This window comes from Mytilus galloprovincialis, chromosome 2 (genome assembly GCF_965363235.1).
Source record: "Mytilus galloprovincialis chromosome 2, xbMytGall1.hap1.1, whole genome shotgun sequence".
Classification (NCBI taxonomy): Eukaryota; Metazoa; Mollusca; class Bivalvia; order Mytilida; family Mytilidae; genus Mytilus; species Mytilus galloprovincialis.
This window is the reverse complement of record NC_134839.1, coordinates 90,615,817-90,630,945: the sequence shown is the minus strand read 5'-3', so window position 1 is coordinate 90,630,945 and position 15,129 is coordinate 90,615,817. Positions and strand designations below refer to the sequence as shown.

At 33.0% G+C, this 15,129-nt stretch overlaps 1 protein-coding gene across 1 annotated transcript in view; it reads right to left on the bottom strand.

The window, feature by feature from the left end:
• LOC143064829 (uncharacterized) overlaps positions 1-15,129 on the bottom strand; it is a 113,529-nt gene that overhangs the window by 35,550 nt on the left and 62,850 nt on the right. The window contains exons 4-5 of the mRNA XM_076237961.1: positions 3,360-3,500; positions 2,008-2,133 (exon numbers count right to left, since the gene is read on the bottom strand). Of these exons, the coding sequence (XP_076094076.1) occupies positions 2,008-2,133; positions 3,360-3,500 (267 nt within the window). The remainder of the gene's footprint in view (positions 1-2,007; positions 2,134-3,359; positions 3,501-15,129) is intronic.

Here is a 15,129-nt window from a genome sequence, read left to right as displayed (position 1 = left end):
CAGAGGCCTCTTATTCTTTGAAGTCCTATGATGGAACGTGCCTCAACTGAATAACCTAGGGTTTGGTACATTTCAACATTTGTAAGGTACAGTGTTTTTGTTGTGACTCGATCTGTTAGTGAACCAAATACATCTATTTCTTGAACGAAGACTGGTTTGACTCCAGTCATTGTTGAAGAGGTTATTGTCTTTGGATCAGTTTTGGTTACGTCAGCATACGACGCCATTTTTTCTTCACCCTGGCTCTCCTCATTAGATTTTGCCATTTTTCAAGAGTTTAAGAATATTCTGGTATATTAAGATCGTGCAAATTGTCAAAAGAAATGATTTTGGTAAACCTTACACATCAATATGTTGCAGTTAATCTGTAATCTGCTTCGAATTTTACAATTTTTCTCTTGTCTTAAAACAACCCGCTACCTTAGTCAAGGGCTGTAACTCCGGTTTTTGAACTTGATCTTACAAAGATTTATATTTTTTTTAATTAATTGTTTCTCCAATAGCTCTTTGCATCTGTGACAGCTGTTTATTCGGGACAATTATATAATTGTTAATGTAAACTTTGTTGTACGAACGTACATGACTTTTAGAACGCACCTACGCATGTGAGATTTCCGCGGGGTTTTGGTGGATGTAAACAGAAAGATACGAGGACCGAGAATACTGAACACAACTTGAACAGAGAAAACGTTATTTGAATGGTATCTTTGTGCTTCTGAAGGTTGTCGAAATGATAGTTTTAAACATATACTCAAATTTAAATACGCTTTTTCAAAGATAGTTCTTGTTTTACTCTTTCCCCATTTCCATTCTAAATTTTATTAGATCAATATAAATGAATCGAGGACACTTTAAACCATTTTAACTATTCTTGGTCTTGCGATTTCGGTTTCGGCTTATGGTTAAGATGTGTTTCCCCTCGGTTTTAGTTTGTAACCCGGATTTGTTTTCTCTCAATCAATTTATGACTTTTGAACAGCGTTATACTACTGTTGCTTTTATTTACAGCAAATTCAAACCATCGATATATTTGCCATCGTTATTTGAATTCGAAACCCGAATGAGGAAATTATTTCCTGAAGTGTTTTAAATTTATTTAACTGAAGACATATTAAATTGTCACCTAACAAACTTACACCAAGCAACACAAGTAATATCACATTTTAATTTATATGATTTTGATGTTTAATGAGTTCGTTCATGAAGACAATGTCTCTTTTGGTTCAAACATTAATTGAACTTAATTATTTTAAAACATAAACTGCTATCCATGTATTGACACGTATAGTCCTACATAGTCGGTTTTGTAGGAACTTAGTTATAAATCTATCACACGGCCATAATACTCTTAGAATGCTAGTGACGTCTTTATAATTAAATTAAATGTAGGTGTAATGTTTGACTTTTCATTCGGGGAAAATATGGTTCATCTATTTTTTGAAATTTGGCTTTAAACTAGCATTCAGTGTAAATGAGTAGTGTCTTTTGTCTCACTTGTTTTTTTTTACTGTGTTCGTTATCAATCTTCACGCCCTTCCAACTGATATTTACAATAATGATGTGTTGATACACCACCATTCAATATTATAGAATGGTTAAACGATCACACACATGTAATAAATAAATCACGCCACATTTTTATGCGCCTATTCGGAGTCAGAAACTAGTATTCCAGTGGTTATCGCGTGTTTCTGTCTACCTGTATTTGATATCTTCATAACTTTGTATTATATATAATAATGTCTCATAGGCAATCAAACTACATTTCTTTATTTAAGTATTGCCAATGTTTGAAAGTCCTACAGTGTGTGCCTGCATGTCATCATGTTGACTGCATAAGCTCAAGTTTCAATACGATAAATTTGAGAATGGAAATGGGGAATGTGTCAAAGAGATAACAACTATAGTTATTTGGGAAACATATGCTGATACACATTCATATGTGCACCAATGTATACCACCTGACACTAAATGAAACCAATGCTACCAAATAACTACATTTCATACCGAATTCTCTCATTTCTTTTCCGGCTAAACCCAGTTTGTTCCCAATTATTTCCAATTGGTTGTCTGCGTTCAGTTCTTTGACTAATTGCAAGAACAGCTCATGTGGGATATCCTTTATTTTTGTATCTGCAATGAAATAAAAAATGTTGAAATAAATCAAATAAAACACTGTTTAACTTTTACTTTTAACTTGATCCGTTATATATCCCTGACAATCTAGTGAGAATTAACTCAATTTCTTGGGTAATCATTCTTGCAATTAAAGAAGCTTTGTGAGCACGCCCACATATTTGATGTGATTCCCTCGGTTTTCGTTTGTAGCCCGGTTTTCTCTCACTCGATTTATGACCTTAAAACAGCGGTATACTACTGTTGTCTTTTTTTATTTTGTAGTACTGCTATTTATGTAATATTTAAGTAATGTAACATTTGGTCATTTTTTCAGAACGGTTAAGTTTGTCATCTTTCAGTACTGATTTTTTTCTCTCGTCAGTACTTAAATATAGATTTTATATATGTACTGTTACATGTTATGTCCAAACATGGCATTGCACAATGTCATATGGATTACTTTGTTTGGTTTAATTTGTAAATTGCAGGAATTTTACATAAAACTATATCTTCAGATTGGTTTATTCAATATCACGTGCATTGAATGTTTTGCAAATGAAATATGTTAATAATTTAATTTTGGATGTAATGCGTCTTCTGGTTGGCTGACGTTGTTATGTTTATCAGCTCATAGACATAATTTTGTCATGTGACCCTGAAGTCATCAACATTTTTTCATGTTTTACTCCGGTTAACACGCGGGTTATTCCGTGTGCACCACATTTTTTTTATGTTATTGATTAATTTTTATTGAAACTATATTTTTCGCCTTTGGTACTACTTATCTGAAGTATAGTATCTTTAAGAACATCAAACCCATTTAAACGCAAGACTATTTAAACCCAATTTGTTGAATAAAAATATTTATTATTTATAATTATTACAAGTATTATTTAGTACATATGAAAGAATTTTAAAGCAACAAAACCATAGAAGATTTAAGTTCAATAAATCTAGCGTATCATGTAACAATAACGCAATGTAACCGTACGCGTAGCCTCAATAATCATTGTTACATTCGTAATTAATCGATTCCTTATCCAACTATGCAATCCGGAAATTAGTCTCCAATATAACACTAATATTTTATCCTTGTTACATTTCCATGTAACCGTAGCCAGTGCCTACATTTTATTTGTTTCAGTGCAAAAATACTGTCTTGTTATTTTGAAGCCCATTTATAACAAGCAATTGTTAAAGGTTGATATACTTTGTAGCATGATTGGATAACAAAGACTAACCAGTTTGTTCTTCAATTAAAGATATGCTTAGCCCGTGCAGTAATTCAGTGATTCCTGCAGCCTGACAGGTATAAGCAAGTTCTCTCAGCCTTCTATCGCCAACGTGATCTAAAAGCGTTTTGGATGGGTTTTCCGATTTTTCTGAAAAATAAAACACAGATAACACTAGAGGGGACGGAGGACACTTTTAAATACGTTATAGATAATGCATAGTTTATATTTTTTTTCTAGTCGAATAACACACCGAGTGGTGTCAGGATTAATCAAATGAACTGCCAATTGTCTTTTCTTTTGAAAGTCTAACACGTTTTACGATAAACAAAACCATTAAAATATGCATTATCTGAATTATATACAGTTATAAACATGCGCTTTTTCTGCAAGGATTAATAGGAGCTGCTTCCTTTTATACCGATTAAACTTTAAAAAAATTGGGATGATATATAAGGCAAGTAGCATGGATTCGAATCCCGACGAGGGAAGAACCAAAAATTTGCGAAAGCAAATTTACAGATCTACAGATTGTTGGGTTGATGTTTAGACGAGTTATATATATATATATATATATAACTCGTCTAAACATCAACCCAACAATGTTAGATTTGTAAATTTGCTTTCGCAAATTTTTGGTTCTTCCCTCGCCGGGATTCGAACCCATGCTACTGTGATATCGTGACACCAAATCGCCTGCACTGCAGCCGTCCCGCTAGACCACACGACCACCTGGGCTCTCTCTATATATATACAGATCAACAGATGTATCCATCGGATCGCCATCAATGATGGTGATACAAGGCTGTGTACATAAAGTATATACAACTCGTCTAAACATCAACCCAACAATGTTAAATCTGTAAATTTGCTTTTTGCAGGCGATTTGGTGTCGCGATATCTCAGTAGCATGGGTTCGAATCCCGGCGAGGGAAGAACAAAAAATTTGCGAATGCAAATTTACAGATTTAACATTGTTGGGTTGATGTTTAGACGAGATATATATATATATATATATATATATATATATATATATATATATATATATATATATATATATAATGTCTAAAAATAGCAACAATCAACATTCAATCTAATTAAGCGTGGATCAGTTTGTGAAAATAAACTGATACAGTTACTGAATTAAAATTATATAAATGTCTAAGAATATAACTAAAACACACTAATTGATATATTAAAAAGTTCTATTAGATGTTAAATAGAAATAAGCAATATTTCGCTAAACAAATTAGCTTCATCAGGCGTGTGCATCTCTCAAGGTGAAATCGGATGCATGACAGAAAAATATTTTTGTAGCTTAATCTATACAAGATTTGAGGGATGGGTGTAACATATTAATTCGGTCATAAAATATGTTTGTAGCTACAACTACATGAAGTTGGAATAAAAGTTTAACACATTTATAGATGTTCGATTAATTGTATGAATTTTTATAAATTAATTTGTATGATTTCAAGATAACTATGGTTTTGATTTGCTTTGAAATCTTTTTTCGTCTCTCTCATTGAGTCCATCAGGTTCAAGAGTTGCGCCAGTTACGAACTCTTGAACCTGATGGACTCAATGAGAGAGACGAAAAAAGATTTCAAAGCAAATCAAAACCATAGTTATCTTGAAATCATACAAATTAATTTATAAAAATTCATACAATTAATCGAACATCTATAAATGTGTTAAACTTTTATTCCAACTTCATGTAGTTGTAGCTACAAACATATTTTATGACCGAATTAATATGTTACACCCATCCCTCAAATCTTGTATAGATTAAGCTACAAAAATATTTTTCTGTCATGCATCCGATTTCACCTTGAGAGATGCACACGCCTGATGAAGCTAATTTGTTTAGCGAAATATTGCGTATTTCTATTTAACATCTAATAGAACTTTTTAATATATCAATTAGTGTGTTTTAGTTATATTCTTAGACATTTATATATATATATATATATATATATAAAGATCACTATAATAAATGTTCTTGTGTATAGATATATACATATATAAACAACATTTTCCAAAAGACCAAAAAAGTATATTTAAACAAAACGCATTTGACTAAAAGGTCGAACAACTGATGTTCTTTAACCCTGCTGACTGCCATTGGCGATTGCCAAATAAAATTGATCACAAGATTTAACAAAATGGATCTTAATATAAATTTAATACTAAACAGAATTTTTTTTTAACTTGTGGCCACGATGTTATGCCACAAACATACGGTGTCAATATTTTTATAGTACACCAGATCCGGATTTCGACAATAAATGTCTCTTCAGTGATGTTAGGGATCGAAACGGTATTTGGAAGGCCATATGAAATGTACCCTCATTTTTAGATAGACTCTTGAATCAATATAGTATGAACGGATCATATAAACCGGAGTGAAATATCATACGTGTGCATGTAAAACAAATTTCGATGTAGAAGGGTCTAAATAAAGCACAAACAAAATTTTCCAAAAGACCAAAAAAGTGAAGAAGTATATTTAAACTAAACGCATTTGACTAACAGGTCGAACAACTGATGTTCTTTAACCCTGCTGACTGCCATTGGCATATATATATATATCACCACCCAATTACAATATTAAATAAACTGTTTACACAGAGATAGTTTTTTTTAAAAGTTGGAAAACTGATTATTTTAGTGAATTTGTGAAGTCAAAGGACCGTATCTCTACACACAAAATCATCAGACTGGAAGAAAATTCGAACTTGATATGTAACTTGTCACGATAAAACAATACACCAAATATCAAATCAATATCTTCAAGCATGAAGGTAAAACATCTGGAAAACTGATCTTCTGAAATGACGGATGAACGACGGACGGAGTGCAAACCTAAAGTCCCTTTCGACTTCGACAGTAGGAGACTAAAAAAGAACAGTCACACACACGGCATACCCATCTTCACTTCAGTCTATTAATTACCGGTTTTTTTCTATTAGAATTAAAATAATTCATGGCAGCCATATATTTGTTGTACGTATACCCATGGCCCGGCCGGTGATATTCGTTAATTTTATCCCTCGTTAATATAACACTTAGCATAAAATTTGAATATCATGGCCCAGGCCATGTTTAAATTTCCAAGAATTATTTCTTAAATGAAATATATCCTTTATCAAAATAGATTATCATCTAAATAAAAGAGTTCACTTCATCCAAAAAAGAAATATATAGTATTCAGACAATTAGTTTTTACAGATTAGCAAACCAACCTACCACTAAATTCTTTCAACAATTTACCCAAGGAAAGGAAAAAAGGTCATTTATCATTAATATAATGTTTTGAATAAAAATCTTTTAAAAATGAGTTAATTGTTTTTATCAGAAATCTAGTAATTGATAAGTATTTCATCAACAAATTAATTCTAAGGTTAGGGCAAAACTGAACAAGGAGAAAAGCTAAAAAAGTGAAAATTGCACTTAACTTGTCATGATAAAACAAAATATCAAAACAATATCTTCTAGCATGAAAAAAAAGTCTGGAAATCTTATTTCCCGGAATGACGGATGGATGGACAGACAGACAGACAGACAGACAGACAGACAGACAAACGGACGGACGAAGTGCAAACCTAAAGTCCCCTTCGACTTCGTCGGTATGGGACTAAAAAGCGAATGCTGAAATAAAAAGCAACATTTCAACATGTAAATTAGGCAATATAGTCAAAGTCAATGAACCATTACTGAAGATAAAGAGCCTAACAATCTATATTAAAAAAATATGTGCCAATACATATGCTTTCTATATCATCCTTTTACTACCGAAAACATCATGTGACAAAACCTTAAGTGGTTTGACAAATCAGTTAAGAAAGCTTTTAAAAAAATAGTGCAGCGATATTGATTGGAGGAGATTTTATTCTCGCAGGGTGGGATGGAAAAACAAATAACTTAAACCAAAGTTTACGTAATAATTTTGGAAAAACATTGGATGATACTGCCTTGCGTCTGGCGTATATATAAAATTTAGTCCTGGTATCTATGATGAGTTTATTTGGTACAATAAATAGAACATCCAACAAGGAAGGACAATATATTAGATCTTATGATCACAAAACCAAACTAGGTACCACGAATCGAACCCATGTCCACAATTTCAGATCATGACAAAGTCCCTATGAAATTAAAAATAACACAATCTAAGTTAAAGCAAAACACGGAGGAATGAGTAGATTACAGCCAGGCAAACTGGTAAACAATAATAAAAATAATAAAAATAAACTACAATATACTATAAAAGAAAAGGTTAATACAAACATTATTGATAAACTCTGTCTAGATTTCAAAACAAAACTTAATGAAATAGTCAGTGAGCATATATAACACAAAAAATTAACTACCCACCAGATGATCCGCAGGGCACAGTTTTATACGACCACAGAGGTGGAACCCTGAACAGTTGGGCAAGTATTGACACATCATTCAAGCTTGATACAGCTCTGAATTTGGATTGTGATTAAAAAGTTGACACATAATAGGTTTCTAACACAGAAGGAATGTGGTCGAAGAACTAAAAATTGGTAAATTGGTCATTTACCTTTTATGGTCCAATATCCAATCTTAATAATGGTTAGATTCAGCATTTCAAAGGACCCCAAGAATTCATTTTTTTATGAAATCAAATAAAGTTCTTTGTCACATATTTGTAACGAATACGTTGGGTTTTGCATACACAATAACCTCAAAATTACCCGGGACAAAAAAGAGTATATTGGTTATTGTGCCCTGATTTCAAATGACGTGACTTCGTTTCATCGCAGTGGAGGAAGGAGATACGAAGGATCATCCCCAATTATGTCAAATTCTCGCGTTTGTGTATTGCCATATTCCAAAATTAAGTGGAAATATGACAATAAATTTCTATGGAGTAAATGATAAAAACTAAATTTAAAAATGTGATAAAACTTTTGTGGATTTTTTTTAAAGATTTACCTATGTTTCATTAAATTTTTATAATTGAACTTAAATATGTGATAAATAGGTTATAACATGTCTTTTCCATAATGGCTCTGGTATCATCCATCGACCCATATCGTCCCTTGGCTAAAGCCTCGAAGCCGATATGGGAGTTTCGGGATGATACCAGGGCCAATATGGAAAAGGGCATGTTATAATCTATACATTTTGGACCCTTTAGAACTCAATGTGGACCAATTTGATAAAAGGGCCCAAATATAAAAAATCTAAATTATTGAAATACATGGTTAGATTCAGCATATCAAAGAACCCCATATATTCATTTTTTTTTTTAATTAAACAAAGTTTAATTTTGGACCCCGATTTGGACCAACTTAAAAACTAGGCCCATAATCAAAAATCAAAGTACATTTTTAGATTCAACATATCAAAGAACCCAATAATTCAATTTTTGGTGAAATAAAACAAAGTTTAATTTTGGACCCCGATTTGGACCAACTTGAAAACTGGGCCCATAATAAAAAATCTAAGTACATGTTTATATTCAGCATATCAAAGAACTCCAAGAATTCAATTTTTGTTAAAATCAAACTAAGTTTAATTTTGGACCCTTTGGACCTTAATGTAGACCAACTTGGAAACGGGACCAAAAAATTAAGAATTTACATACACAGTTAGATTCCTAAATTCCTAAACTGTTGGGACCAAAACTCCCAACACCAATCCCTTTTGTGGTCATAAATCTTGTGTTTGAATTTCATAGATTTCTATTTATTTAAACTAAAGTTATAGTGCGAAAACCAATGTGTCTTCGGACGACGATGACGACGACGACGACGACGACAACGTCATACCAATATACGACCGCAAAAATTTCTTGTGCTCGTATAAAAAGGAGAAAAAAAGGTAAATTAAAAGAAAATAAAGTACAAAGAATTGAGTGATGAGATCCAATCAAAAAGGCAGTGATTAATACTCAAAAGTCCCATCAAACGTAAACACAAGAGTGCACACACTGAAATGTCTCGCCTTCTTTACTAATCATTGATATTATGTTGATAGTCCTAAGTATAAAGCGTTGTTACAACTGTCACATAAACTTAACATTAAACAAGATAGTTAAACAAAGACCAATGAACCATGAAAATGAGGTCAAGGTCAGATGAACCATGCCAGGCAGACATGTACAGCTAACAATGCTTCCATACAACAAATATAGTTGACCTATTACTTATAGTTTAAGAAAAATAGACCAAAACACAAAAAACTTAACACTGTCCAATGAACCGTGCAATTTAGGTCATGGTCAAATAAAACCTGCGGGACTGACATATAGATTATAATATATTTCCATACACCAAATATAGTTGACCTTTGGCATATAATATTAGATAAAAAGATCAAAACTTAAAAACTTAACTTTGACCACTGAACCATGAAAATGAGGTCAAGGTCAGATGACATCTGCCCGCTAGACATGTACACCTTACAATCATTCCATACAACAAATATAGTAGACCTATTGCATAAAGTATGAGAAAAACAGACCAAAACACAAAAACTTAACTATAACCACTGAACCATGAAAATGAGGTCAAGGTCAGATGACACCTGCCAGTTGGACATGTACACCTTCCAATCCTTCCATACACCAAATATACTAGCCCTATTGTTTATAGTATCTGAGATATGGACTTGACCACCAAAACTTAACCTTGTTCACTGATCCATGAAATGAGGTCAAGGTCAAGTGAAAACTGTCTGACGGGCATGAGGACCTTGCAAGGTACGCACATACCAAATATAGTTATCCTATTACTTATAATAAGAGAGAATTCAACGTTACAAAAATTCTGAACTTTTTTTTTCAAGTGGTCACTGAACCATGAAAATGAGGTCAAGGGCATTGGACATGTGACTGACAGAAACTTCGTAACATGAGGCATTTATATACAAAATATGAAGCATCCAGGTCTTCCACCTTCTAAAATATATAGCTTTTAAGAAGTGAGCTAACACCGCCGCCGCCGCCGCCGTAGCCGCCGTAGCCGCCGCCGCCGGATCACTATCCCTATGTCGAGCTTTCTGCAACAAAAGTTGCAGGCTCGACAAAAACTAAATAAAACAAGACAAATGAAATTACTCAACCAATACTGTAAATATGGCAACTTTTAATGTTCCCATCTACGATACCCGAGTTACACAAAACAGTGGCGGATCCAGAAATTTACATAAGTGGGGGCCCACTGACTGACCTAAGAGGGGGCCCGCTCCAGTCACGCTTCAATGATTCCCTATATAAGCAACCAAATATTTTCCCAAAAAGGGGAGGCCCGGGCCCCCTGCCCCCCCCCCCCCTAAATCCGCCTCTGCAAAAAAGACAGCAATTTCAAACTTACTCATTGACGCAACCAGTTCAGAATCCAAATTTTACACAACAGTCTCCAAATTTCCCGGTCTTTGGTTTTTACACTAGAATATAAACTCTGTTATACAGCCAATGGTGAATCCTTATTTAGACGGAAATTGTAAACTAGACGATGTTACTCAAAAAGTTAATATGATATGTGACAAAATGTCAACACTTGATGGACTTTCAAAAAAGATTTCTACATTTGACAGAACCGTCCAAAATTAATTTAAAACTTTAGAAAAGGTGTCCTAAAGAGTTGATGATGTTGAGCAAGGTTTGAATTTCGTAAATAGAAGATTTAAGAAATATTTGATACAAGCTATACTTTACTGTAGTTTTATAATGCATGAGAAGTAAGGTCGTCATATCGAGAAGTGTTTAGTACAGTGATTTTGTCATAGTTTGGATAAGTTAGACATGGTTGTGTTATAAAATTGAGAATGGAAATGGGGAATGTGACAAAGAGACAACAACCCGATCATAGAAAAAAACAACAGCAGAAGGTCACCAACAGGTCTTCAATGTAGCGAGAAATTCCCGCACCCGGAGGCGTCCTTCAGCTGGCCCCTAAACAAAGATATACTAGTTCAGTGATAATGAACGCCATACTAATTTCCAAATTGTACACAAGAAACTAAAATTAAAATAATACAAGACTAACAAAGGCCAGAGGCTCCTGACTTGGGACAGGCGCAAAAATGCGGCGGGGTTAAACATGTTTGTGAGATCTCAACCCTCCCCCTATACCTCTAGCCAATGTAGAAAAGTAAACGTATAACAATACGTACATTAAAATTCAGTTCAAGACAAGTCCGAGTCTGATGTCAGAAGAAGTAACCAAAGAAAATAAACAAAATGACAATAATACATAAATAACAACAGACTACTATCAGTTAACTGACATGCCAGCTCCAGACTTCAAATAAACTGACTGAAAGATTATGATTTCATCATATGAACATCAGGCACAATCCTTCCCTTTAGGGGTTTAGTATCATACCACCATAACATATATGAGAAGAACATAACCCGTGCCATGCCAACAACTGGTTTTTGAATAAATGTGTTTAGTTCCGATGCAAAGACCCATATAAGTGAATCAATATTAACGCCAAAATATGCAATCTTTCATGACCTGACAACAGTATCGTAACTATATCCCTTCTTAATAAGTCTATTCAAAGGTTTTGTTAGTTTTTGAGGTGAATACTGAAACCTTTGTGCTTTATAAAGAATATTTCCATAAAAAGTTGGATGTGAAATACCTGAACGTATAAGAAGTCTGCATGTTGAGCTATATTTACGAATGATGTCCTTATACCGATGATAAAATTTAGTAAATGTTTTGACTAGTTTGTGATATCGAAAACCCTGGTGTAATAATTTTTCAGTAATACATAAATTTCTCTCGTTAAAATCTAAAACATTGTTACATACACGAGCGAATCGTACAAGTTGAGATATATAAACACCGTAAGATGGTGACAAGGGAACGCCACCATCTACAAATGGATAATTAACTATAGGAAATGAAAAATCATCTCTTTTATCATAAATTTTAGTATTCAGCTTTCCGTTAGTGATATAGATATCAAGATCGAGGAAAGGGCAGTGGTCATTGTTAGTATTAGCTTTATTTAAAGTAAGTTCAACAGGATAAATTTCTTTAATATACATACTGAAGTCGTCATTATTGAGAGCCAAAATATCATCCAAATATCTAAAAGTATTATTAAATTTGTTTATCAGATGTTGTTTCGATGGGTCTTTGCTTATTTTTGTCATAAATTGTAATTCATAGCAATACAAAAACAGGTCCGCAATAAGTGGTGCACAGTTAGTCCCCATTGGAATTCCGATAATCTGACGATATACGGAATCCCCAAAACGAACAAAAATGTTATCTAGTAAAAATTCAAGGGCATATATAGTATCAAAGCATGTCCAATTGACATAGTTTTTTTGTTTATTGCTACTAAAAAATGACATAAAAGAGTTTGAACATATATATTCACATTCTGATTTTTTAAATGCCCATTTTATTAGGTGTGTGAATTTTTTCTTAATGAGAATGTGAGGCAATGTGGTATACAGGGTAGAAAAATCAAAACTTTGAACAGATTCAAAATCACCAATATAAGCATGCAATTTATCCAACGAGTTCTTGAAAGTACTTCCAACGAGTTCTTGAAACTCCAAAAGTAATTAATTCGACTATTTTCGAAGGCCATATTTGAACAATTTATTATCAGGTTTTCAATTGTACCAAGTGTGCTGGTAAGAAGAATAGACAATTTAGTAGTGGGTAAATGGCTTGAAGACGAAATAAATCTATATTTGTTAGGTGTTTTGTGAAGCTTCGGAAGCCAATACATAGTTGGGACTTTCATTGTATTTGGCTCTGCTTGTAAAGCGGTAACTAAAAGTTTATGTTTTTTACAGATGTCGTTTTCTGAAAATGGAGTCAGTTGGAATGTTGGTGAATTGGTGATTTCTTTTTTCAGAACCTCAATCTAAAATTTACGTCAATAGTTATCAAAAGTACCAGGATTATAATTTAGTACGCCAGACGCGCGTTTCGTCTACATATATATAAGACTCATCAGTGACGCTCATATCAAAATATTTATAAAGTCAAACAAGTACAAAGTTGAAGAGCATTGAGGATCCAAAATTCCAAAAAGTTGTGCCAAATACGGCTAAGGTAATCTATGTCTGGGATAAGAAAATCCTTACTTTTACCAATAATTCAAAGTTTTGTAAACAAGAAATTTATAAGAATGACCACATTATTGATATTCATGTCAACACCGAAGTGTTGACTACTGGGCTGGTGATACCCTCGGGGACGAAACGTCCACCAGCAGTGGCATCGACCAACAATAATAATATTACAAAAACAAATTTCTTGGCTAGTTCTTTTAGTTTATGTTTGATACGAGAAATAGGTTTATTGTTGTTATTGTTAATAGTAAAATGTTCTTTAAAATGTTGAATACGTATATCAACTATCTTCATTACTGAATTAAAAAAAGAGTCCAAAGATTTTTTGTCAGCTTTTTCCCGTTTTATCCATTTCTTACAGTATGTCTTTTTTATTGACAAACAATGATACAATATAAACATGCGGATTTTTCACTTAAGTAACCTCTGATTATAATTCAAGCGGGTCAGTATCTTTGTTTATAGTTAGTATGTTAGTACACACAAGTTTTAATCATATAGTTATAATTTGACAAAGAATAGTGCTTGCGTATGTTAAATTTATAAGTTGTTGTTCGGTTCTCATGCATAAAGTACAGTGATTTCTTTACTGTCTGTTATATCACATATTTCGTTATGGTATACATCTGCCATCAAATATTCCTTAAAACCCCTACATTTGCACACAATTTAAGATTGCAGAAAATTTGGTGTCATGGTTTGGTTCATTAGTGTCATAGTTTAGTTTAAGTTCAACATGGTTCAGTTATGTGATTCCTGTCGTGAATGATGGAAATGTCACTATCAAAATAAAAAGACTTTGTGTACAAATATAAAAATATTGTTAAACAAAATTTTCGCTGATACTTTTTTCGATTTTTAACCCATTCTATCCTATTTTGAGGCAATGTAGGGTCGGTACTTTCTTATGTTGTTGTTTTGTTCCCATACGAGTAGATCTGAGTTTCACATATTCACAAACTCATCATAGTTACCAGGATTAAAATTTTATATTTACGCCAGAAGAAGAGCTACATTTAATTTTCTTTAAAAGTAGTTGTATCCGAATTACAATATGACCTGGCATTATTATATACTATAATAGTCCCTGATATGAAGCACATGGTAATATACAATTAGTAAATGCAGTATGACTTCCAATGAGACAACCTTCGACAGTTAACAAAACTCGTACCTCTTAGCAAGTAATTAAAAGTTCCGACAAAATTAAAGGTAAAGCAATTCAAATAAGAAAATTAACAGTCCGACTTAGGTTCAAAACAATAAGCAAAAAAACAAATATGATATACAGGGGAAATGATAACCAGTGCATTACTGACTGTAGACTTTATAGCAGGTCAGACATAATATGGCGTGGTTTAAATGTTTGCGGGCTCCAAACCACCCCCTTGTCTTAACCTGGGCATACATGTAACAGCAAAACAAACTATACAGATCGATACAAAGCAAAGGAATCAAGTAACAAAAACACAGAAGAAAGAACTGATCTGTGAATATATTCCAAGCCAATAGCAACTAATAAAATAAATCTTAAATTAAACAAAAAGTGTTTTTTTTTTTTTTTTTTTAAATAGAATACTGCTACCAATATTCATCTTGTCTGTGATTTCTCGTCTTGTCGGGTCAAAAATTAGGCCGTACACAGTTTGAATGTACTTGTACTAAGCACAATAATACGTGTATTTTTTCAAT